Below are 27,720 nucleotides of genomic sequence, written 5' to 3'. Positions count from 1 at the left end.
GGTACTTTGCTTCTACAAAAAAATCATTTTTCATATCTTTCCTTCTAATAAACCGCAGAAAGATCTATCGGTATGTATATATATATAAAATAAAGTAGCCAAAGCAGCTAAAATTAATGCAAATTCCTGACCTAGGCTAAGGCATTATGTACATAGGCATATATATAGGTCAATGCTTGCATACGTATATATGTAACGAGGAGCATATGATAGTTTTTTTTGTTTTTTTTTTTTTTTGTTTTCTTCGTTTTCTCACTCACCTGATCTCAGCACATCAGCATTGTAGGCGCCTTCAAGCCGTGGGGGACCTGTGAGGGAGGAAAAGTTTACATGCATACGTCTCTTCCTATTCATACAAATACCATACGTTCATTGCCTAAGTAAGGTTCAATGGAATTTTACAATCGACTCTACGCTCACTCACTCGCGGTAGCGGGCGTCGAGTGGGTCACAAACTTACGCGGCCGAAAAAAAAAATCTTTAGCAAAACTCAAAAAAAAAAAACAAAAAAAAATCCACACAATATAGTTGACATGAGAAAATTTTGTTTGCTGCAAAAAAAATCTAAAATTGACTATAATACAAAAGTGTGTGCAACATTTTTGAACAGTGCTAACAAAAAAGGTGTGGGCTAAGGAATGTTGCGAACAAAAAGAAATAAAGTTACCGAGAACTTCTCTGTCCGCAACCAAACCTGTGCTTAAGTTAGGCTATAGCCTAGGAAGACGTGCAAGCCGCGTGGTGTGTGTAGCAAAAAAAAAATCATAATTAAAGTACAAAAAAATTCGAACCATGCATAAAATATCAGTAATTGACTAAGTGTAGGTATAATTTTTGGTCGTGATATAAAAAAAATGTGAAAAGAAAGTAAGACGAAAAATGCTAATTCGGCCCTCCTTCCACTAATGTTGCGCAACGCGCGCAGATACCTGGTTGAGATACATTTTGTCGATAAGGGTGTAACGCAAGAACAAGTACGGTTGCCGGTGACATATGTATCTATGTATCTTGAGGCTAGCGTAACAATATTGAAAGATACTCTGGAGCTAAGGAACGAATGTGCAATAGCTAACACAACAGAACTAATAGAGAGACTTGATACCGTAGAGCTAACAAGGAACAGCAAATTGGTATCTTTTGACATACAAGATTTATACCCATCTATACCACTATCGGAGACTTTGAACATAGTTAGCTCAACAATAGTTCATAACACAAAAAACAAAGTAAAAAGTATGCAAATCACAAATACGCTAAGAACCACTTTACGTCAAAACTATTTTCAATTCAACAATAAAATATATAGACAAACAAACGGTCTTGGAATGGGAAGCCCCACATCAGCAATTCTTATGGAAGTGTTCATGCAAAATCTGGAAGAAAAGTACATACAGGAGCTGAAGTCCAAATTAGGCGTGTCATTTTATGCTAGATACGTGGATGACATAATATGCGTTTTAACTACTAATAACGAAGAGCTTGTACTGGAGTACCTCAACAAGCAGCACGGAAATATAAAAATTGACAATGGAAACCGAAAAAGACGGAGGAATCAACTATCTAGACCTCACGATAAATATTGATAAAGAAGCCAAGCAAGCAAGCATAGCAAGCATAGCAAGCATAGCAAGTCAACGGCCACCGACACAATAATACACAATACCTCAAATCATCCCCCAACAGCATAAAAATGCAGCATTAAGGCACTTGGTACATAGACTTGAAAGAACACCTCTTACGCAAGAGGCATATAAGAGAGAACTTGAGGTCATATATAATAATCTCTGTCGATAATTCTAATGACCCAAGCAGTGGTTTGAATAATTTTTCTGATGTTGCTAATTCGGCGCCTGTTGCAGCTGACGTCGATGCTGACGCTTCCACGGCACAAGGCGAATCTGAGTGGAAAACAACGAATAAGCGCAAGAATAGGAGAAAAAAGAAAAATATACAAATGTTGACAAATGTGAACAAAGAAACGAAAGTAAGCAACCAAGATAAACCAATGCAAGTTGTTGTTGGTACAAGTTCAAACGTTGATTTGGCTGTAGTACGACGTAATGTTGTGAGGCGCATTATATGGTTGCATATCTCTTCGTTTTTGAATTCTGTCACTGAAGAAAATATTCTGAACTACCTTGCCGAACATATTTCTATCGATAAAAGCCAACTGCTTTGCTTTAAATTAATAAAGAAAGGTGTGGATCCGCATACTTTAAAATGGGTAAATTTTAAACTTGGCGTGCCAGAAGAGATATCCGGCACTATTTTAAAATCAGAAACCTGGCCTGCGAATGTCAAAGTGCAGCCTTTTCGTTCCGTTCGTGCAAAACGGGATTCCTGATGATGTTGCAGATATTCCCAATGTTAAGTCTAATTTTAATTGCCTAAAAATATACTTTCAAAATGTATCTGGTCTTCGTACTAAATGTTCGGAAGTTTTTATGTATAGTTCTGCATTAGATTATGATATTTTCGTTTTTGTTGAATCTTGGCTGAACGAGAAATTTTTTAGTAGTGAAATCTTTGATCCACATCTCTATGATGTTTTCCGTAAGGACCGTGATCTTGTTAAAACAGGTTGCTCGAGAGGAGGGGGTGTCCTCATTGCTGTTCGGAGGAAATTCCAGGCGGCCGTGGTAACACTCGCTAACTCTGATACACTCATTGATCAGCTCTGCGTACGTGTTCATGGTTCTTCTGGAATCTTGTATTTGTGCGCTTCGTATATTCCACCGAACAGTGCAGATGCCTTATATATTGCACACGCTGACAACGTTCTCTCACTGGTATCAAATGTGGGTGACAATCATCTTTGTGTACTTGGAGATTTTAATTTATGTAATTTGAATTGGTCTCATATTGAGGACACGGCTTCTTTTACGGCCTCTAACGTTAACTCTTCAGCCGAAATTCATCTTATTGATAGTTTCTTAAGTATCGATTTGGTACAAGTTAACGGGCTCTATAATAGGCTGAATAGAATTTTAGATTTAGTGTTCATCTCAAACAATGTTAACTACACATTGTCTGAATGCTTCACACCAATCCTGCAGACCGACAAACATCACGTTTCTATTTCCCTAGAATTGGAGTTTTATGAATTTGCTGAAATTACAGATAAGCCTGAAATTAATTTCAACTTTAGTGCTTGCGATATGTCGTATGTTAATGAAATATTATTAAGCATTGATTGGTGTGATTCATTCCGCGATAATGATGTCACATCTTGTTTTCATATCTTCAAAAATAAGGTTCATGAGTTGTGCTTGAAGCATATCCCAATATATAGGAAAAAACATATAAGACGCCCTGGCATACTAAGAGGCTAAAACATTTTAGGAATGTTAAGTGCAAATCTTTAAAACAGTATAAAAGAACTGGAGATTCGGCGCACTACTCAAAATTTCAAAACGATTTAAAGGCATTCAAGTGCTTGAATAGGTTTTGTACAGAAATTATGTTCTGAGCTTTGAGAGTAATATAATGTCGAACTCAAAGTCGTTTTGGCGTTTCATAAAGTCAAAAAAGGCCTGCTCATCTGTCCCTAGTAATGTGTTTTTCAACGACAAATCTGCAATCAATGCAGTTGATGCTGCGAATCTTTTTGCCAATTTTTTTTGTTCTAATTTTGAACCAGACACTCGCGTCCACTCGAGTTTGCCTCCCATGAGCAACTCAGCGCTCAATTTCGGATCTTTGCGTGTTTCCGTTACGGATGTGGTTAATGGTATTGGGAAGCTTAAGCTGTCTACTAAGACGGACTCAGATGGTCTTTCTGTCATATTGTTAAAAAACTGCTTGTGTTTGGCTGATCCTCTTTCAATTATCTTCAACAACTCTCTGGCCACTGGGACATTTGTGGATGACTGGAAGCTAACTTCAATTTCTCCGATATTCAAGAGTGGTAACAAAAATGATGTTCGTAATTACAGACCTATTTCGAAGCTTTCATGTGTTTCCAAACTTTTTGAGATTATAGTAAATGATAAAATATACTTTGCAGTAAAGGGCCTAATTTCGAATAATCAGCACGGATTTGTTTCAAAACGGTCCACTGTTACTAACTTATCTATTTTTTCTGAATACTGCTTTTCCGCTTTTCATAATAGATTGCAAGTTGATACAATGACACTGACTTTTCAAAGGCTTTCGACAAGGTTTCGCACCAGATACTCTTGGCTAAGCTTCTGGCTTTGGGTTTTCATTCCACATTTTTGAAGTGGATTGCGTCGTATCTTTCAAATAGACAATGCGTTGTTGAAATAGACAACGCCACGTCCCAGCCCTTCATTGCTTCCTCTGGGGTCCCGCAAGGAAGTATTCTAGGGCCTTTATTTTTTATATTATTTATAAATGATATCGGCTCATGCTTCGCTTTTGCGGAATACTTGTTGTATGCAGACGATTTGAAAATTTTCGCCACCATAAAGAGTTCTCGTAACTCTGAAAGGCTGCAATCGGACCTCCTCAATGTTGAAAACTGGTGTTGTCTAAATCGTCTTACTCTTAACATCAAAAAGTGTTTTCACGTGACTTTTTCTAAATCGGCTAATGTTCTACGGACTTCATATAGTATTGCGGGCAGTGCTCTGGAATCCGTTGAGGTAATTAAAGACTTGGGTGTATTTTTTGACGCGAAATTTGATTTCGCTAACCAAGTTAACTACGTTATTACTCGGTCTTACGCCATGCTAGCGTTCATTCGTAGAAATTGTTCAGCTTTCACTAACCCTCACACCCTCAAGTCTCTTTATTGCTCTTTTGTCAGATCGAGACTGGAGTATGCTGCTATAATTTGGAGACCATACCATACTAGTCCCTCTAATCGTATCGAGAGAGTTCAAAAAGTTTTTTTACGTTTTGCTCTCCGTTCTTTGAATTTTTCTGATCCTTTGCCGACATATGAATCGAGATGTCTTTTAATTGAACTGAGTACGCTTGTAAATAGACGAACCATCTTATCGTGCTCGTCTATCATTGGCTTAATTTCTGGAGCTGTTGATTGTCCATCGCTCCTGGAAAAAATTCAGTTCAATGTTCCCTGCAGAAACTTGCGGCACTTTGAGACCTTTAAAATTAGTTTTGCAAGGACCAACTATGCGGTAAATGCGCCTTTTGCGAGGGCTTGTGCGGATCTCAATTTGTTTTTCAGTTCTTCAGGTGTTGACTGCACTTCTTCGTATGCAACCCTAATTAGTCATTTAAGATCTTTCTACTCTTAATATTATGGTAGTCTGTGAAAATTTTTAAATTTAAAGACTCAAATAAATAAATAAATAAATAAATAAATAAATATCGCTGCAAACAACGGATATAAAAAAGCACTAGTAGATAAGCTCAGAAGGACAAATAGAGAACCAAAAAGAAATAATAGCTGGACGACTATGACATATACTGGAAAAGCAACATATAAATTGACAAAATTCTTTAAAAAATACAACATGAACACAGCATTCAAAACATCGAACAATCTAGGGCGAAAACAAAGAACTAACACTAACTGAGAGGATCCGTTTAGCAGCCACGGCGTATACAAGCTTACCTGCGGATGCCAGCAGAGTTACATAGGAAAAATAGGACGACAAATAAGAACGAGGTTCAGAGAACATATTAGAGATTACAACAAAAAAATACGGAATACAAACATTATACCCGACTCTAACTTCGCGAATCACATGGTCGAGAATGAATGTTCCCCAGCAAACATCAATAAAACAGTTAGGGTTCTTCATATACAAGAAAAGGGCCGACGTCTCAACGTACTCGAAAACATGGAAATCTACAAACAGAAAACATTCGACGGTAGAATAATAAACGAACAGATAAACACAATTTCTAACACAATATTCGAGCCTTTAAAACTTGTTTACAGGAAAAAACGTAATCACACAGGTACAACAGACAAACACACAACAACAAATAAACACAAAACAATTAACGCTTCCCAAGGCAGTCTATGTACCGGAGCGACTCGGGATTTTTCCCGACCAAGGACTGTCATTTCAGTGTAACCCCATTTAATTTGTTGCGTCCCTCCCACAAATTGTCATCCTCCCAGCAGCTCCTTGCAGCAGGACTGTTCCATATTCTCTTGCTCCGGGAAGGTATCGAATCCAATCCCGTCCGTCTCCTGGCCCCGGTCCTGAGAAATGGTTTTGCTGCATCTGCCGGAAAAGAATCTTTTTAGGACGGTCATACTCTGTTCAGTGAGTCTCGTGTAAGGGATGGTTGCATCGGACAGGTTGTTCTGGGCTTGATCCCAAAACCCGACGTCCACGTAACTTTTATAAATCTTTTGTGGCTCCTTTCTGTTCACGCCCAAGGGCGTCCCGTAGTCTACGTCTAAGCGCCCCCCCCCCCCCCCCCCACTACCTTCCAGCAGCCGCGCTGCTCAGCAAGCCACCACAAGTACCCGCTGCTGCTCGCGCCCCACGGCGCTAACAACTCAAACAGCTGCTTCCACTCATAACTACAATCTTCGTAGTAGAGTCGGAAACAATGCTGAGCAACAGCCACTGCCCCCGTATTCCCCCCCCCCCCCTCTTTTCCGGCAGCAATCGTGTAGGTCAGGGAAACAGACTCTTAGTCCCTACCTCCGTTTGCATCGTTTGCCAGCACAGAATATATATGTTTGCGACATCCGCCCAATGCAGCTCCTGCCTTGGGTGGTGCCACTTTCCTAGATGTTCTGGTCTCCGCGACGGCAACCCCCCGACGGGTTTCATCGCGCCATGTTGCCAGGTCGCAAACCCAAATCATCCGGGTACCCCAATGCTTGCCCAAGGACGCCCAGTCCCAGGGCCACAACAGAAATTGCGTCCTGGCATTGCTGCGATTCAAGAGACTAAACTCACAGCACGATCTGCATTGCAGAAAAGATCGCGAGAGCGGAAATGGAGGCGGCCTCGCGTTTATAATACACCACACTGTGCAATATCACATATTTGATCCTGGCATCGACCGCAGGGACAATGTCTTAGAACGTCAAGACCTATCTGTCGGGTCAGGCGATGCAAACCTAGAAATCATCAACATCTACATCCCCCCTGCCACCTGTTGCCCCAGTGGATACCGCCCTAATATCAGAGCCTTACTCACTGTCAACAATCGCATTATCTTAGGCGATTTCAATGCCCATCATGATCTATGGCATTCAAATTTGCGGGCGGACAGTAGGGGTGAGATGATGGCGGATCAAATAGAAGAAACGACGTTCTGCACAATAAACGGAGACGCCCCCACACGTATGGTTGGAAGCTGTCACAGTTCGCCAGATATCTCAATCGTGAGCGCAGAACTCGTAAACTGCGTAAACTGGCAGCCGATGGTATCATTGGCATCCGACCACCTGCCTATACTTATTTCGCTCGAGCATACCGCCGACTTCATCGTCACCGAAAAACGCACTTTCATAAACTTTACAAAAGGAAAGTGGGAAGAATATAAATCTTTTACAGACAACCTCTTTGCTGCCCTCCCTATCCCGACTGATGCCCGCCAAGGGGAGCGTGCCTTCCGCAGGTCATTGAATCCGCTTCGGCACGTTTCATCCCCGCCGGGAGAATTCCCGAAATCCGGCGCACTTCCCAGCGGAGGCCGCAAACTTAGCGAGAGAACGTGACCTTATAAGACAGCTTGATCCAGGCGACCCCCAAATAAGGGATATAAACCAAAGCATCAGATTGCTTGTGGATGAGCACAAGCGAGCGAAATGGGAGGAGCACCTAAGAGGTTGTAACCTCTCTACCGGTGTGGGTAACTTTGGTCCACCGTAAAGTCCCTATCGAATCCAACTAAACACAAAGACAAAGTTTCCATCGCCTTTGGCGACAAAGTGCTGTCGGATGCGAAAAAATGCGCGAGCGCTTTCTGCCGACAATATATAATGCATTCTACGGTCGACAAAGATAGACGGAGGGCCAACAGATACGCACATAAACACAAATTCAGCGCGTCACCAATCACCATCACCGCTAAAGAGGTTGAGGACGCCATTGGTCGCGCTAAACCATCCAAAGCAGTGGGCCCAGACGGCATAGCCATGCCGATGCTTAAAAGCCTAGGGAAAGAGGGTTTCAAATATTTATCGCAAGTCTTCAACCTGTCTCGTTCCACCTTTGTCATACCCGAGAAATGGAAAATGGCCAAGGTGGTCCCGCTACTAAAGCCTGGTAAACCAGCTAACATAGGAGAGTCGTATCGTCCGATATCTCTCCTATCGCCAGTAGCAAAGACGCTCGAAGCCATTTTGCTCCCTTATTTCCAAGCAAATTTGCAGCTAGCCTCCCATCAGCATGGCTTCAGAAAACTCCATAGCACTACTTCCGCGCTAAATGCCATTAGCACCCAGATAAATTGCGGTTTAAATCAAAACCCCCACCATAGAACAGTACTCGTAGCGCTAGACCTATCAAAAACTTTTGATACGGTCAACCATGGCTCGTTACTGCAAGACCTGGAAGGGTCTACCCTTCCCCCATGTCTTAAAAGGTGGACCGCAAATTATCTGGGTGGTCGGCAGGAATCGGTGCAATTTAGAAACGAAACATCAACGCCAATGAGAATTAAACAAGGGGTGCCACAGGGTGGTGTCCTATCCCCACTTTTGTTAAATTTCTACATATCTAAACTACCTTCACCACCGGAAGGAGTCGCAATCGTTTCCTACGCCGATGACTGCACAGTAATGGCCACAGGCCCAGGCCCACAGATCGATGAGCTATGCAATAAAATAAACGGCTACCTCCCTGATCTCTCCAGTTTTTTCGCCTCGCGAAACCTGGCATTATCACCGACTAAATCTTCCGCGACCTTATTTGCAACATGGACGTCCCAAATGTCGACCATTTTGAACATCCACGTCGATGGCTCTACGCTACCGACTGTCCTACACCCCAAAATCTTGGGTGTGACGTTTGATCAGGATCTACATTTTGGTGAGCACGCAGCCGCAATTGTTCCGAGAATTCAGAGCCGTAACAAAGTCCTCAAATCCCTTGCTGGCAGTACCTGGGGAAACGATAAAGAAACGCTCATGACTACATGCAAAGCAATTAGCCAGCCGATTACGTGCTACGCGTCACCCATATGGTCGCCAAGCCTAAAAATTACCCACTGGAAGAAGCTACAGGCCTGTCAAAATACTGCTCTCAGAATTGCCACGGGCTGTCTTCTTATGTCCCCAGAACACCATCTGCATAATGAGGCGAGAAAACTCCCCATCAGTGAAAGAAACGAGATGCTGACCAAACAGTTCCTGTTGAATACCCAGAAACCTCGGCATCCCAACAGACATCTGATTGACGAGCCAGCACCGCCTAGGGGCTTAAGGAGTCGTCTCCGTAAGCATTTTGAGGAAATACGGCACTTGAGAACCCAGACGTATGAAGCGAAAAAACACAAGCAGGTCCTTGGTGAACTCCACAAACAGGCGTCGGACCTTTATGCCGGGAATTGCCCGGTGAATCCAGTACTCAAAGTAAAGTTTCCAAAACTTGCGGAAGAGGAACGCATACTCCCCAGGGAAACGCGTGTCACTCCGCCTCAACTTCGTTCTGGACACTGTAACAGGTTAAACTCTTACCTATCCAGAATCAACCCCGACATACAAAATGCATGCCCCGCTTGCAATGTGTCCCCACATTACACCAACCATCTCTTTAATTGTAATGTGGAACCAACGCCTCTAACACCCCTTTTCCTATGGTCCACCCCTGTTGAAACAGCAAGTTTCCTTGGACTCCCGTTAGAGGATATTGATGACAATTTGTGATCGGTCGCGTCTGTTAGGTGGGGCGAAGCACTGCTACAACAACAACAACAACAAAACAATTAACACACCAAAACAAAAAACCGACAAAGAAGGACAAACGACTAAAATCACAGATTTTTACCTACCCCAGTCTGCCACACAAATCGATTAGTAAACCACCCTCGGTTCTGAATGAACACACAGCACATACACATAACTAAATATACACAAGCATCAATTTGACAATACCTGCTCATATACCTACGAACTATAAATACAGGACAAACGACAACAGATCAGAACGAAAATCGACACTGATGATGGCACAACGCCGAACCCGGTTTGTCTCAAAACCAAATTTGACAAGGGATGACGGAAAATCGTTCCAATATAATTCATATACCGTATTTTCGAATCGAGTTATAGAAAATGGTATTTAAGTTCATTAAGTGTGTTTGGAGTAAATTACAAAATTTGAAACGATAATCTGTAAGTGACGAATTTTACCACTTCATATAAATACATAATATAATTTCCCCGAGTTGGAATGGACTCACCCGGTTTCAAACGTTGTTGTTGTAGGTGCTGGTGCAGCCGGCCTACGCTTAGCGGACCCGCTGTCGGTGTTACATCTAGTGTTTCAGAAGGCCTATCACCGATGGCGAACTGGCACGACTCGTACTTGGACTTATAGCTCCTGGCGGCAACGGCCGTTTAATGGATTTAATTGACTTTCCTGTCAAAAGGGTTATGTTGTCGAATTGGTTGAGTCGAAACTTTGGTAACTGATTGAATATTTTGTATCGCAATTAGTTGACTTGGCTTGGTATCGTTTTGCAAAATTTGACCAGGATTTTCGCGTCAGATTGGTTGGTGGATAGTGAATCGATTAACAAGCCATGACACAGTACAACTCTCCACGTTCTTCTTTGCCAAAAACAGGTTATGTTGGCTTGGTATTTTTTGACAGAATTGTGTCCAGAATTTCCGGCGTCAGATTGGTTGGTGGATAATTAATGCCCTTCACAAGCCACGAAAAAAGTCCCACCACGCCACGTTCTTCTTGCAAAAAAGGAAAGGTTATCTGTCGAATTGTTAAAATTGAGAATTTTTGCTGATTGACTATTTTGTATCGCGACTATTTGACTTGGCTTGGTGTCGTCGCCCGCGTGTCCAGAATTTTTGGCGTCAAATTGGTTGGTGGATAATAAATGCCCTTCACAAACCACGAAAAAAGTACGACCACGCCACGTTCTTCTTGCCAAAAGAAAGATAATTTTTTACCTTTCTTTTTCCAGGGATGGGAAAAAAAAACAGTTATCTGCTGCGGGGGCGATTATCGATTGGTTCGTTGTTATGGTTAGCTCATCCTTACAGCATTATACACGTAGCTGTCCGGCTGGCAAACCTTTGTGTTGATGTTAGGTGAGCGGAACGTAGAGGAAGCGTAAAACTTCGAAGCTTTTGTGTGTTGTGGGAACGTTGTGCGCTAATTTAGGTAAAATTTTACCACCACGACAGTGCATAATTGCCAATGCATCGGTTGCATTTTGCGTTCGCCATCTCCTCTTGACAATCTCTATGCCAGCACAATGAAACGAATAAAATCAGCTGATGAGATGAGCCACCTACACCATTGAGCCAAGTGTTATTGAAAATTCGTCAATGTAATGGGAATTTTTAGCGATGCCACCCGCACGAAATTAACAAAAAAAAATGTTTTAAGCACCCCAGGCAGACATGAGTGAGGGTGGATCCTAACTTTTTCCTATCACTAGCCAATTGGTACGTTCCAAGGTTGGATCTCCCAAGTGGACCTTAACACATTTTTGAAATCCAAACTTGAAGGAAAAACACGCGAAGCATTGCCAACCGAGATAAACTCAGTTGATGACATAAAGACTGCCTTGAGAAGTAGAATACAACCGGACAACTCGAAAGTTGTTTCTGGTAAAATCGCGTCCTTACATGTCATCAATAATAACTATTCGACTTTGCTAAGCGCGTTGAAGAACTATCCGACACATTGGAACGTTCTTTGATTATTGAAGGTATGACACAAGCCAAGGCACATGAAATGGCCGTAGAGCAAACAGTGAATGCGTGCAGGTTGAACACTCGTTCAGAATTAGTCAAATCCATCCTGGCTTCAATTGACGTAGTTGCAAAAATGATAGTTGAACGTAGACAAGTACTACCATTTCGTTCTCGTGGTAATTGGCAAAATAGCTTTCGAAGAAATTATAGAGGCAATAATTTCAATAATAGGTACAACAATCCAAATGCAAGATTCAACAATAACAATAGAAATAACTACAACAATAATAATTACGGGTACAATAATTCTAATAGAAGTAATAATGACAGATATAGCACTAATAGAAACAATCAGCCTAGTAGTAGTAACAATAATGCTAATAATAATAATAGACGTTCACATTCGCCAAGTAATGCCAATGGACGCTCTTTAAACGTGAACGACCCTCAGGAGCGAACACTGGGGGATCGGAATCACGATTTAGACAATTAAACGAATCTTCTTCAAAAATATTAAAATCTATCTACTGCTTGAACCTTAATTATTCAGATTTTATTGGACTTTATCCACTTGAGAGGTTGGTACTCACCAGGCTGTGTTGGTTCTTGCTGCTTCTAGGGAAAAGTTCCACCGTTGCTGCTGCAGATGACAGGTTGTGCGTTGCGGTGACAAGCTGTGTTGATCGAGGATGGTGTGTGTTCGATGCTGTTATATAAGTGTAGACGGAGATGATAAAGCCGCTCTGCTGAGAGTCACGTTCGAAACGAATTTATCTGTAGCTCCTAGGTTTTGATACGATCCCCTCGAACCATGCGCACTAATCCTTTTATAATTTCAATCACTGCAAAATATGGGAAACTTGCAGAAACAAACGGATTTATCGACAACGGATTATAATAATTTTATACTCCAAAACTAACTATTTGATTTCTTGGACAAAATGCGTTGATGACTTGGGTTTCAGAAAATTGTGCCAGATTGGTGGCTATTACTTATTCGGCTCTCAATATTGAATGTTACAAAATTATAATACTTTTGTTAGCTGTAATATAAACGATAAGACTTTTCCAAAATTTGTATATGGTATATTTAATCCGCACGAAAATATTAATAAATCGCAAAGGTGTTAATTAGCGTACAAACTGAGTAAATCGCAAAGTTATTAATTCGCATAAAAAAGAAGGAAATTTTGCAAAACTGTGCTGAACTTACTCAGATGACAATGACAATTTCTTCAAATGATGCAATCTAATACAAAACCTCTTATTTGTTACGGCCGTTAGCACTTATACTAAAAGAAAAAGTGACGTTTCGTTAAGTTACCCCGCCAAAGGCCTGTTAGCTTTGGGGGTAAACGGAATGCGTGGAATGGGACTCGATCACTTGGATTAAAGCTGCAGCAGTATACGCACGCTCGTAAGTTCTTCCTTTAAACAACAAGTTTTCAAAACTATAAAAAAGGTCACTCCAGCGATCATCAACGCCAGAACGCAGAGTCCCCGAATATATTAAAAGGTAAAACTGTAGCAATTGCATGTTTGCTTTTTAAACTCTACTTCTCATTTTTCTATTGCACATTCCTTTGAAATAAAATACTAGTGTAATTTTTAATATTAATCATTGCCTTTTATTTCTAGCCCCCCTGAGAGAAACTAAGTCTGGAAATCGTCAGCTCAAGTTTTCAAGGTCCTTCGAGCCGGATATGAACCAGCGACCTAATCGTTGAGTACACAGCCATTCCGGACAACAACGGAATTTGTACAGCGTCAATGTTCACATTTCATCACTGAAGAATTCATCAAATCACTAATAAAAGCGTTTGGATAAGAGGTATGTGCTCAAGTTAAAAGTGACACAAGAAAAAAGTGGTAAAAATTTTTATTCATATAAATCACATGCGGTGATTAAAAATTACTAAATAAACAGTGCTTTTGTCTATCCAATACTCTCCCCCACCCGTGGTAAGAGGTATTGGACATAGCCTAAGGCTAGCAGTCAGTGGCTTTAAACTTTCCTTGAAACGTTACACTGCACTGCATTTTCGGTTCTTGCAACCATCGCGGTTATAAATTATTATACAAATTCTGAGCTTATTCGTGACAAAAAGGTGCTTGTCCAAACTTCTATGACACCACTTTGGTCGTTAGCAGAATATTGAAAAACTCGCCAACACAGTGCTTTCTGCTCGTTTAAAAATTTAAACGTGCAAACACAAACGCTCATATTGCAATAGACCATTTATTGGCTCTAGCTACATGCGTTAATTGTGGCAATCAATTTTTCTTTGGACACTTAGCACCAGCAATATTCATTTTAGCGGAGGAGACATAACCTCACATATTATATTGCACACCGGTCACACGTACAGGCTCACTGGTTTTTCTTTTTAAATACAATATCGTCCTTTTCTTTAAAAGCAATATACATAAATTGGGTTCGAGTCGTTTATTCCTCACATTTATATTTGATTTTTTGTTCACTGTATCTTTATATCACATATTTATTATACTTATATCACACACACGTATATAATTAATTTTCATAAAGTCTGGTATTCAGTGGCGAAAAGCTGAAAATAAAAATTCTTGCATATACATACATATATATTTGGCTATAATAAATTTAACAAGAAGATTATATAGGTTAATCCAAAATTTTCATTTGCGTTAAATTCTTTGAGTAGTGGTGTTAGGTTGTTGAAACCCTTCCCTTTGTTTCTGAGTATCAAACTCGAATTTCTAACTAAGTCCTTCACAGTAGTTATTCTCGTTTAAATATCAAACGATATGGAGAAATTCATTAAAGTAGCTGATGAGGTGGCACAGTTTGAGGCTGAGTTCAACGACAGACCTCAAGCTGAACACACAAAATACACTCTAGCCATTCAGTAAGAAGAGTTAAAGAACAATTGGAGAAAGGCAAAGCTAGCTTATGAGGATCTCTTGTATTCTGAAACGGCAGAGAAAAAGGTGTTAGCGCAGGCCAAACCGAAATACCAAGCGACGTATTCCGCATATGTACGCGGAAGTTCAGCCATGGCTGAATTAATAGCAAAGCTAACTAAACGCGATAAGGAGGGAGAAGGGACACCCGATCCAGAACACAGCATGCGACTACCTCCGTGCGATACGGATGTATTCAAAGGTGACTACCTCTCCTGGCCAACGTTCCGTGACATGTTCACGGCAATATACATACGGAATAAACGCCTTACCCCAGTTGAGAAGTTATTTCACCTCAACCAAAAAACGCAGGGTGAGGCAAGGGATATAGTTAAAAAATGCCCACTTACAAACGATGGGTTTGACACAGCGTGGAAGAATTTAGCGGAAAGATATGAGAATAAACGAATTCTCGACAATACCCAATTAAAAATATTATTCAATCTTGAAAGCGTAGAAAGTGAGTGTGGCACCGCGATTAAAACACTTCAGCGGGAAATAAATAACTGCATCTCAGCTCTAAAAGCTCATCAAATTGAGATAGGCAATTGGGATGCGATATTCACATATCTATGCTCCACCAAACTACCCGAAAGCACGCTAGCTTTATGGGAACAGACCATAGAGAATAAAACTGAAATATCGAAATGGGAAGATATGGATAAATTTTTATCGAACAGGTTCCAGACCTTGGAAAAAGTCTCGGGATTAACAGCTACCAAAAATACCAAGGCTCCCAAACAGCCACCACCCAAACATAATAATGATTCGTCTCAAAAGAAAGTAGGCGCATACCAAGCAAGTGTAGCTAGAAACACTTGCAGATGCTGTAAGAAAAACAACCACAAGCTGTCACAATGCCAAAGCTTCCAACGGCTCTCTGTCGTATACAGAGTTGCGTTTATAAAAGACAGTCGGGGGTGTCTGAATTGCCTCTCGGCAAAACACACAGTTTCCAAATGTACGTGCTCCTTTAATTGTAGCATTTGCCATCTAAGGCATCATACGCTCCTGCATATTCAACAAAATGCGGGCACGAGTGCAAGACCAACCACTAACCCAAAAACAAGAGCCTCATTTCAGGCGAAGTCTTGCTCAATTTCGTCGAGCGAAATAAAAGCAACGACCCAACGTCTGATTGTTATCTATCAAAAGAGGCATTATGGGGAGGAGTATTCAGCTTTAAAATCTAAAAAACTTATAGGAGCAAAGAGCGAGGTACTACTACTGAACCCATTCTTAGATGAAAGGGGGGTTATGAGGGCATGCGGCCGCCTCGAAGCTTCCGAAGATATCCCGTACAACGAGCGACATCCAGGCATTTTGCCGTATAATTGCCAGTTGTCGCGTCTTATTGTAAAGTTTACCCATAGGATCTCACTCCATGGGGAAAACCAACTTATGCTACGCCTCATCCGTACGCAGTATTGGATACCACTGGCCAAGAACATGATAAAATCGACAATCCACAATTGCAAGGAATGCACGATTTACCGAAAACGTGTTCAAACCCAGCTAATGGGAACTACGTACTCACGGGCATTCACAAATACAGGAGTCGATTTTGCGGGACCCTTCGATATAAAGAACTTTCGGGGACGAGGTTGTAGAGTGTCGAAGGGGTATGCATGCTTGTTCGTTTGCTGTGCAACGAAAGCGATTCACCTGGAACCCACCTCCGACCTCAGCACTCAATCATTTTTGGCAGCATTTGCGAGGTTCGTATCGCGAAGAGGCTGCCCTAGTAAGATGTTTTCCGACAACGCACGAATTTTTTCGGGGCTTCTAGAGCACTTAAAGCGGAAATGAGGGAATTCCTACAAAATGCCCGCGATAACACCCTATCCAAGTACTCCCATCAATCCTTATCGTGGAACTTCATTCCCGCATCCGCTCCTCACATGGGGGGACTGTGGGAGGCGAGAGTTAAAAGTTTTAAAAGCCACTTCACAAAAATCGCCTCAAGTTGCAAATTCACCTTTGAGGAGTTTGCGACTTTGCTATGCAGGATCGAAGCCTTCCTCAACTCCCGACCATTGAGCCCCGCGTCAAACAATGCATCAGACCTGGAGCCACTAACCCCAGGTCACTTTCTGGTAGGAGGACATCTCTTATCTCCACCAGAACCTGACGCCAGCGAAAACTCTGCCTCAATCATAAATCGATGGTAAAAGTTAAAATCCCTACATCACTCCTTCTGCAAGAGGTAGAAATCGGAATACCTCTCTGAACTGCAGAAAAGAAATAAATGGAGATTTCCCAAATCGAACCTAAAAATCGGGGACCTGGTCGTAATCAAGGAGGACAATTCGTCTCCAAATGAATGGAGACTCGGACGGGTGGTCAAATTACATCCAGGACCTGACGATCGCGTCAGAATGATCGATATCATGACGATGAAAGGCCAGATAACGCGACCCTTGGTAAAGCTCATCATCTTACCATACAATCGCGATGGGGCAGAAGAGTCTGCGGCATCCAATTAAAAATTCTTTTTATTGTCTTCCACTTCACGAAAGACCAAACCAATGAGTCTACGTCGTGAGCTACCCAAATTATAAATCGAGTGGAAGTTTGACCAATCACCAAAACATTTGTCACAAGAGGGATTGTACAGTTCCTTAACATCCAACATGACCAGTAGTAAAACACCAGTCATACAAGGTGAATTGACAACCTTATCGAAAACAGATGGAGTAAAAGCACTTTTCGATAGCATCAAGTTTGCCTTGCATGCTCAAATGTAAAAAAAAAAACAAGTAAGGAAGGTTAAGTTCGGGTGTAACCGAACATTACATACTCAGTTGAGAGCTATGGTGACAACATAAGGGGAAATAACCATGTAGGAAAATGAACTGAGGGAAACCCTGGAATGTGTTTGTATGACATGTGTATCAAATGAAAGGCATTAAAGAGTATTTTATGAGGGAGTGGGCCATAGTTCTATAGGTGGACGCTATTTAGGGACATAGCCATAAAGGTGGATCAGGGTTGACTCTAGAATGCGTTTGTACGATATGGGTATCAAATTAAAGGTTTTAACGAGTATTTTAAAAGGGAGTAATCCTTAGTTCCATAGGTGAACGCCGTTTCGAGATATAGCCACAAAGGTGGAACAGGGGTGACCCTAGAATTTGTTTGTACAATATGGGCATCAAACGAATGGTGCTAATGAGTATTTTAAAAGGGAGTGGGCCTTAGTTCTATAGGTGGACGCCGTTTCGAAATATCGCCATAAAGGTGGACCAGGGTTGACTCTAGAATGTGTTTGTACGATATGGGTATCAAATTAAAGGTATTAATGAGGGTTTTAAAAGGGAGTGGTGGTTGTTGTATAGGTGGTCGCCTTTTCGAGATATCGCCATAAAGGTGGACCAGGGGTGACTCTAGAATGCGTTTGTACGATATGGGTATCAAATGAAAGGTGTTAATGAGTACTTTAAAAGGGAGTACTTCTTAGTTCCATAGGTGGACGCCGTTTCGAGATATCGCCATAAAGGTGGACCATGGGTGACCCTAGAATTTGTTTGTTCAATATGGGTATCAAAAGAAAGGTGTTAGTAAGTATTTTAAAAGGAAGTAATCCTTAGTCCCATAGGTGGACGCCGTTTCGAGATATCGCCATAAAGGTGAACCAGGGGTGACCCTAGAATTTGTTTGTACAATACGGGCATCAAACGAAAGGTGTTAACGAGTATTTTAAAAGGGAGTGGGCCTTAATTCGATAGGTGGACGCCGTTTCGAAATATCGCCATAAAGGTGGACCAGGGGTGACTCTAGAATGTGTTTGTACGATATGGGTATCAAATTAAAGGTATTAATGAGGGTTTTAAAAGGGAGTGGTGGTTGTTTTATAGGTGGTCGCATTTTCGAAATATCGCCATAAAGGTGGACCAGGGGTGACTCTAGAATTTGTTTGTACAATATGGGTATCAAAAGAAAGGTGTTAAAGAGTATTTTAAAAGAGAGTAATGTTTAGTTCCATAGGTGGACGCCGTTTCGAGATATCGCCATAAAGGTGGGCCAGGGGTGATTCTAGAATTCGTTTGTGCCATATGGGTATCAAACGAAAGGAGTTAATGAGTATTTTAAAAGGGAGTGGGCCTTAGTTCTATAGGTGGACGCCTTTTCGAGGTATCGCAATAAAGGTGGACCAGGGGTGACTCTTGACTTTGTTAGTACGATATGGGTATCAAATGAAAGGTGTTAATGAGTATTTTTAAAAGGGAGTGGGCCTTCGTTCTATAGGTGTTCGCCTTTTCCAGATATCGCCATAAAGGTGGACCAGGGGTGACTTTAGAATATGTTTGTACGATATGGGTATCAAATGAAAGGTGTTAATGAGTATTTTAAAAGGGAGTGGGCCTTAGTTCTATAGGTGGACGCCTTTTCGAGATATCGCCATAAAGGTGGACCAGGGGTGACTCTAGAATGAGTTTCCACGATATGGGTATCAAATTAAAGGTATTAATGAGAGTTTTAAAAGGGAGTGGTGGTAGTTGTATATGTGAAGGCGTTTTCCAGATATCGACCAAAATTTGGAACGGGGTGACCCAGAACATCATCAGTTGGATACCGCTAATTTATTTATATATGTAATACCTGCCAAGATTTTAAGGGTTTTTTATTTCGCCCTGCAGAACTTTTTCATTTTCTTCTACTGTCACAACCATTTTATAAAGTTTTTTCTAAAGTTATATTTCGCTTCAATAAAATAATCCAATTACCTTACCATGTTTCATCCCTTTTTTCGTATTTGGTATAGAATTATGGCATTTTTTTCATTTTTCGTAATTTTCGATATCGAAAAAGTGGGCGTGGTCATAGTCGGATTTCGTTCATTTTTCATACCAAGATAAAGTGAGTTCAAGTAAGCACGTGAACTAAGTTTATTAAAGATATGTCGATTTCTGCTCAAGTTATCGTGTTAACGGCCATGCGGAAGGACAGACGGACGACTGTGTATAAAAACTGGGCGTGGCATCAACCGATTTCGCCCATTTTCACAGTTAGCGTCATAAAATCTATGCCCCTACCAATTTTCAAAAGGATTGGTTAATTTTTGTTCGACTTATGGCGTTAAAAGTATCCTAGACAAAATAAATGAATAAAATGAAAAAATATATCATTACTGGAGTTGAATGTTGACATAATTTACTTATATACTGTAAAGATATTAAATTTTTTGTTAAAATTTTACTTTAAAAAAATTTTTTTTTAAAAGTGGGCGTGGTCCTTCTCCGATTTTGCTAATTTTTATTAGGCGTACATATAGTAATAGGAGTAACGTTCCTGCCAAATTACATCATGATATCTTCAACGACTGCCAAATTACAGCTTGCAAAAGTTTTAAATTACCTTCTTTTAAAAGTGGGCGGTGCCACGCCCATTGTCCAAAATTTTACTAATTTTCTATTCAGCGTCATAAGTTCAACTCACCTACCAAGTTTCGTCGCTTTATCTCTCTTTTGTAATGAATTATCGCAATTTTTCGGTTTTTCGAAATTTTCGATATCGAAAAAGTGGGCGTGGTTATAGTCCGATATCGTTCATTTTAAATAGCGATCTGAGATGAGTGCTCAGGAACCTACATACCAAATTTCATCAAGATACCTCAAAATTTACTCAAGTTATCGTGTTAACGGACGGACATGGCTCAATCAAATTTTTTTTCGATCCTGTTTATTTTGATATATGGAAGTCTATATCTATCTCGATTCCTCAACTGAGTATAAAAATCTATCAGAATTTTTTAATCCCAAATAGTCGCCAAGAGCGCCAATAATAGCGAACCGTGCAGCTTTAATTGATTCTGCCACACTAACCTTTCAAAGCATTTGAAAGTCTCAATACGGTTCACTGCAAATGGCGATGCAAGTTTGGCCAACACTTTGTCAATAATACGTTCAACAATGTGCGTATGCGTCTTACACAGATCGGCAAGGGTGATAATTATTGTATTTACAATGGTGGACGATCAATATTTTTCAAAATTGAACCATACAGCGTACAACTGGTACTTGCCGACATAGCATCACGAAGCAAATCCCCAACAGCAAGACCAGGCTCTACGCCATCAAATTCCACAAGGCCAATCTGTTCAACCACTTTTTAAGCCGCCGAGTACTGTATGCCCCATGTCAAAATTATTTAATCAACGTTTGCCAGAAAATTTGAAAGAATTTTTTGTGCTATATGTATATTTCAGCTTACGTGTTATTTTCAAGAAAAATGCATGAAAAAATGTATTTTTAAAATACATTCACATGCGATATATACGTTATTAATCCATCGTTATAGAAAATAAGGTCTGTATATTCTTGAATACTTTGGTAACGTGGAAAAATCTATGCGCGGCAGCAATTCAACAGGATTATACGATCGGGTCATGGAAAAGGAGGAAGCTGCGTGCGTGCGTGCAATACCAGCAATGTGATTACAAGACACCCAAAAAGACATCCATGTTAATTGATGGAGAACGTTTAATAGATAAAATTAATATATTAACAACTCAAGCAGATAATCAAACGTGCACAAAGCTACCTACAATCAAAGACTTCGTTATTATTAAACCAATAAGCCGCGGCGCATTTGGAAGTGTTTTTGGGCTATAAAAACAATGATCCTAATGAATTATACGCAATCAAAGTGATGCGTAAATCCGATATGATGAATAAGAATATGGTATGACAAGTTATTACAGAGCGTAATGCTTTAGCATTGTCACGTAGCCCATTATGTGTCAGCCTATTTTACTCACTGCAATCAATCTCCTATATCTATTTAGTAATGGATTATATGGTGGGCGATGATCTCAAATCATTACTTACCATGTATGGCTACTTTGACGAATCAGTTGCGCGTTTCTATGTAGCAGAGGTTGCATTAGCATTGCAATATTTACATGAGCATGGAATTGTGCATCGTGATATAAAGCCAGATAATATGCTGTTATCGGGGACTGGTCATGTAGAGTTGACTGATTTTTTTTTGAGCAAAATTGAGAATAGGAAAGATTTGGAAATTTCCGATCTGATAAATATTTCGCCTACGCTAAATACACGTACACCTGGTCAGTTGCTTTCATTAACGTCGCACTTGTCTTTTGGCTCGGAGAAGAAAATAGAATGTGGCACAGGCACTTCTAATTTGATGAATGCTATGAATGAACGTAATGTAAAAACTGAATCATCAGATAGTGAAGCAGATACATCATTGACGTAACTCACCCTACAGTCCAGGTTGAGCAACAATTGAAGTATTTTTCAAAAATGTAGTTCTTTCAATCGCACGCTGTTGTTGGTTTGTGGGTGACGATAACGCGACGGGAGACGATGATAATTGCTTTACAACAATATGTTGGCCATGTTTTTGTTGCAATGTTGCGAAAGTGTTAGGTGACATTTTTATAAGCGTCGATCCACTTGCCGCAGTTATTATTGACGAAACAGCGCCTACAGATGTTTGCGCATTGCTTGCACTTATTATGTTATGTTTTCTGCGGATTTGCTTTGTTGTGAGCGTACTGCTGTCACCACACCGCCCCCACCACCGCTACCGCTACTTGCCCCGACGCGATGCCCAATTACGTGAACGGGCTGCTTATTAGAGCTAACAATGCCACCACCACTTGTTGATGTAGATTGTAAAATTGACCTTACACTGCCGCTACCAATGCTTGGTACAAGTCGTATTATATTTTTTGCAAGTGTTTGTTTTGGTTGTTGTTGTGGCGATTGTTCTTGCTGTGTTACATTATCTACATTCGTAATAAATTGTGTACTATCCATATAAATAGCTGTTGTGGCATCAATATTGTTGTTGGAAACCGAAGACGAAGCAGGCACTGAACGCAAATTCGTGTCTCTGACTAAAACATCTTGACACTCAATACCAGTTCCCGATTTTGTTAAAGAGTTTGTCATACTTATTGGTATCATAAAACTATGCGATTGCTGTTGCTTTTGCGTTTGTTGCACATTTGATGCGGCGTTAGATTGTTTGAGAATTTGTGGGGAGGATGGTGCTTTCATTTTAGTAGCTGTAGTTATGTTAGACTGTCCTCTTATTTGATTGATTACAATGGATTTATTAATAGATACTTTTTTGCCACCAAGTGTAGCGCTCAATTGAGAAGGAGAAGATTGTCATGATGCAGCAATCGTACCTGTTCCTGGCGATGAAGATTTTGATGATGTTACAACTGTTGCATTTGATACATGTACGGTTTGCAGACCACTTGGCGTGGCTACAATAATAGGTGTAGAGTTACTACAGACTCCTGTGTTTAATGTTTTACTTGGAGACACGATTAAATTTATTTGTTTGTTTGCTTTATTCTCTTCAACAACCAATTCATTTGCTGTAGCTACATTCTTCGTGAGGGTGAATGAAGCTGAACGCCCAAGTGACAGCAAAATTTCTGGTGTCTCACCATTCTTTTCAGCTGACGAAATTAATATATCGCAACGCACACATGCAACGCAACCAATACACAACTCACCGATAGCACATCTTCCTATTGTTGTGAAGTACTAATTATTATCTTTAATTACGATCTTTAATCATAGTGTAAATATATTATTATACTACTATTATCTACCACACTGTTCAATATCAGTTTTAAGCTATGCAACACTGTTATTGATGTTTGACAGATGTAGACATATACATGAATTACTTCAACCAATAAACGTGCATAAGACACAACATGGTGTCAGGTGAAAAAAAAATTAAATTGGCCACATTTATTAAAAAGATAAATAATCTTTCATTGTAAAACAAAGCAAATTAATTAATTAGTCGCGCAAAGTGAGCTCCACATAATTAGCTAAAGAATGCCGGGTGAAGAGGATAATAAAACATCTTCATCAAATAGCAACGTGCGCACGACATGTGTTCAAAGTCAGGTTGTCAAGCATCCAATCAGTCTATGATATGGAAAAATTGGAAAAGCAAATTTTCGATTTTTATGCGTGCGTCGGGTCTAGAGGAACAATCAGACCAACGAAAAGTGGCGTTTTTATTGCACCATCTAGGGCCTGAGTGTCTAACAATATTCAACTCTTTTAATGAAGAAATAGACACTGTAAGATATGATAACCTATTAAAGAAGTTCGACAATTACTTCATACCTAAGGTGAATATTGCCATGGAAAGGCACACATTTTTTTCGAGAAAGCAGATGCCTGATGAAAGTATGGACGAATTCTTAACACAAATAAAAAACCTCAGTCTTTCTTGTGACTTTGGTAGCATACGCGAAAATTTGGTGCGTGATATTTTTGTTTGTGGCTTAGGAAGTATACACAGCCAGATAAAAGAACGGCTGCTCTCTGAAAGTGCCATTAAGCTAGAAAAAGCAATTGAAATTGCAAAAAACATAGAATGTGCTAAAGAAAACTCAAAGAAACTAAGATGTGTGGCTGATAACGAAGAAAAGTATGTTGCGGTGGTTAAAAAAGACTACAACAAAATAAAGAGTCAAAAATTATGTCAAAAATGTGGGCAAACTCATAAATATAAATGTCCAGCAAAGGAGGCAACTTGTTACAAGTGTCAAAAGAAAGGTCATTTCGCAACCATGTGTTATAATAAAACAAAACAACAACAACCAAAAACTCAAAGTAGACTTCATCAACGAAACGGCGTAAAGAAGGCGAATGACGGCAACAACAAAAGCAAATATGTCAATAAGGTGAGCAATGCAAGTGACGACGAACATAGTGAAAATGAACTCTTCCTGGGAATGGTAACAGCAACAACAACGAATGAAATTGATACGCAACAGCAGCAGGCAGTGAATTTACATAAAGCGAGTAGAAGCAACGACGAATGGGTTGTACGACCCTACAAAAACGCTCCACGTCATTTGACTAGTCATTTTACGGTCATTGTGACTTTTCCCAGCGGTTATATTCATAGTCACATTTGCATGGGCGGATTAGGTTTTGTGACGAAATTTTCCGTTTCGTTCCTATTAATGTGATCGTGCATTCCGCTTCCACCTATAGGATGTGAGCATAGTACTGTGCTGCTCACACACGTCACAATGCTCGTCAAATGGCGGTCATTTCTCCGTCATTTCACTCTACATTTTCGAGTCATTTGACAATCAATTTTACTGCGGTTTTACCATTTATATAACCGCCATATAACGTGAATTTTACATGCAGATTTACTTTACCTGGAGCAGCCATATGAATAAAATATGAACAAAAAAAATTGAATTTTCAATATTTATTATTTTCAATATTATTATATATGTACATGAAATTGGAACTTATATTAATACAGTTCATATAAAAGAGAAGAACTTTAATAATAAATAAACTCGCTTAATTGGTTTTTGTTTTCCAATTGAAATCTCTTCTAAGCGAGCAAAAAAATAATATTAAGCTTTGGAAAAAACTCCAATTATTTGAATAATCGACAACTTAAAGCTTAGTAGAAATTCAGATCAAGAATATTCAAAGGTGTCGTGGAATCCGATTGCTGTTGTAATTGAAGATCTTAAAAATGTACGACTATTAATTGAGTCAGACTTATTATTGTTCTAAATCTAATCATTCAAGCAATAATTCTGCAACCCTTAGCAGGAGTATTGATTGGTTTCAAATATAATTCCGACAGCAATCGTATCACGACATCGCTTATTATATATGCACATGAAATTGTAACTTAAATTAATACAGTTCATACAAAGAAAAGTAAGTATTTTAATAACAAATAAACTCGCTTAATTGGTTTTCGTTTTCCAATTGAAATCTTTTCCAAGCGAACAGAAAATAATTTTAAGCTTTAGAAAAAACTCCAATTATTTGAATCAATTTAAATCTACAACTTAAAGCTAATTAGAAATTCAGATTAGATTTACTCTTTTTTTTCAGATCAAGAATATTCAAAGGTGTCGTGGAATCCGATTGCTGTCGTAATTGATGAACTTAAAAATGTACGACTAGTAATTGAGTCAGACTTATTATTGTTCTAAATCTAATCATTCAAGCAATAATTCTGCAACCCTTAGCAGGAGTATTGATTGGTTTCAAATCTCATTCCAACAGCTATCGTATCACGGCATACCTTATTACATGAAATTGCAACTTAAATTAATACTGTTGATATAAAGAAAAGTAAGTACTTTAATAATAAATGAACTCTCTTAATTTGGTTCAATTGAAATCTTTTCCTGTGCAAGCACATCGTTAACCTCTGTTGGCTAAAGATATGATTATACTGTCTTCGATAGATAGTCGGACGAGCCGCTACTCGGCGATGTAGAGATGACCGTTGTGTCGGTGGCCGCAGTTACAACAGCAGTTTCTAACTTTGCACCATCCGTACAGTGTGATGAATGCTTCACTGCCTTTTCCAATTGCTTGGCGCCAGCAATTTTTGCTGTTTGTAAAGTTTTAGCTGTAATGCAAATATATAGATGGGTTAAAGTGGTTTTCGTATGGTATTCAACAACTCACCCTTTACCATCATCACAGCCTTCTCATCGATTTTGAATATGTGTACTGTTTCAGTATTCAGACCTAGTTCGTTTTGTGCAATATTTTCGATTTAATTATGTATACTATCCGTTAGGCAGACAATTATGTGCGTTCGATTCATTCATATACTGTGGGTATTTGAGCCGTAGACGCAATGGCAGATATTTTGATTCTTTTTGAAGTGTAACATTTATAAACAGTTGGGTTTCTCTGCTGTCACCATCACCACTAGAGAGCTATTGAAGAGACGCTCCGAGTCACGCTGTGGCCACCTTGTCATAGTTACTGATGGAGATAATGCGAAGCCATCTTTACCATCTAATAAGTAAATTGAACTGTAGAGGAAGAAACTTTTTATAAAATTAATAAAATCAAAAAATGATAGTTGTGTCAAAATGGGGTAAATTATTGTATGTTAAAGTAAAGCGAAGTTTGAATAGGTTTTATTCTTCATTCTTAGAAACATGTACGAAGGTACCTGATAAGATATTAAAAATCATCAACGTTTTGTTTGCAATAACTTAAAAAAAACTCATATTCAAACTTCTGCTTAACTTCTACATATCAATAGCTACCTTTACCACCAGGAGTCACTATTGCTTCTACGCCTATGCTATTGTTTCCTACACCGATGAGCTTTGTAATAAAATAAACAGCTATCTCCCCAATCTCTCCAGGTTTGTCGCCTCGCGAAACCTGATATTGTAACCAACCAAATCATCGGTGATCTTATTTAAAACATGGCCGCGCCAAATGTCGACCATATGACATTACCCTACCGACTGTCTTACACCTTAAAATTTTTGGTGTGACTTTCGATCAGGATCTACATACATCTTGGAGAGCATGCACTAGCACGAATACTTGTAACGAAAATCCAGAGCTGTAACAAACATTTAATGTAATTCGATAAATCGGCAGTAGTTGGGGTAAATATAAATAGACGTTTGCATGGTACGCGTCTCCGATATGGTCGCCAAGCCTAAAGGTTACTCACTGGAAGAAAATACAGGCCTGCCAAAATGCTGCCCCACAAACAGGCGTCGGACCTTTATGCTAGGAATTGCCCGGTGAATCCAGTACTCAAAGAACAGTACCCAAAACTTGCGGAAGATCACGTCCTCCCCAGAGAAAAGCGACTCACTCTAGTTCAACTTCGTTCTGGATACTTTAACAGGTTAAACTCTTACCTATCCAGAATCAACCCCGACATACAAAATGTATGCCCCGCTTGCAATGTGTCCCCACATGACACCAGCCATCTCTTTAATTGTAATGTGGAACCAACGCCTCTAACACCCCTTTCCTTATGGTCCAACCCTGTTGAAACAGCAAGTTTCCTTGGACTCCCGTTAGAGGATATTGATGAAAATTTGTGATTAGTCAGACCTATTGGATGGGGCGAAGCACTGTTAAAACAACAACAACAACCAGTGCTAAAGTTGATTTTATTTTAATTACTTGCAGTTGGGGTGTGCCCTCATTCTCTAC

The 27,720-nt window shown here is 39.9% G+C and overlaps 2 protein-coding genes across 6 annotated transcripts in view; both read right to left on the bottom strand.

Annotated features, from left to right (window-relative positions):
• The window catches only part of LOC137253063 (protein transport protein Sec24C-like), a 584,014-nt gene that overhangs the window by 542,930 nt on the left and 13,364 nt on the right, over positions 1–27,720 (bottom strand). The window lies entirely within an intron of this gene.
• LOC137233655 (uncharacterized) lies at positions 233–23,153 on the bottom strand. 2 transcript variants are annotated; one of them, XM_067756863.1, is made up of 4 exons: positions 21,964–23,153; positions 21,565–21,893; positions 12,382–12,633; positions 233–308 (listed from the first exon to the last, which is right to left on the bottom strand). In XM_067756863.1, exon 1 carries the CDS (start codon positions 22,765–22,767, stop codon positions 22,219–22,221), a length of 549 nt encoding a protein of 182 aa, XP_067612964.1. In that variant the 5' UTR covers positions 22,768–23,153; the 3' UTR covers positions 233–308; positions 12,382–12,633; positions 21,565–21,893; positions 21,964–22,218. The 2 variants fall into 2 exon arrangements, with proteins under 2 accessions (XP_067612964.1, XP_067612965.1); XM_067756864.1 differs by lacking the exons at positions 233–308; positions 12,382–12,633 and having other exon boundaries at positions 21,883–21,917.

Source organism: Eurosta solidaginis, chromosome 5, assembly GCF_040869045.1.
Source record: "Eurosta solidaginis isolate ZX-2024a chromosome 5, ASM4086904v1, whole genome shotgun sequence".
Taxonomy (NCBI): Eukaryota; Metazoa; Arthropoda; class Insecta; order Diptera; family Tephritidae; genus Eurosta; species Eurosta solidaginis.
The sequence above is the reverse complement of the archived record's forward strand: the minus strand, read 5'-3'. Positions and strand labels throughout refer to the sequence as shown.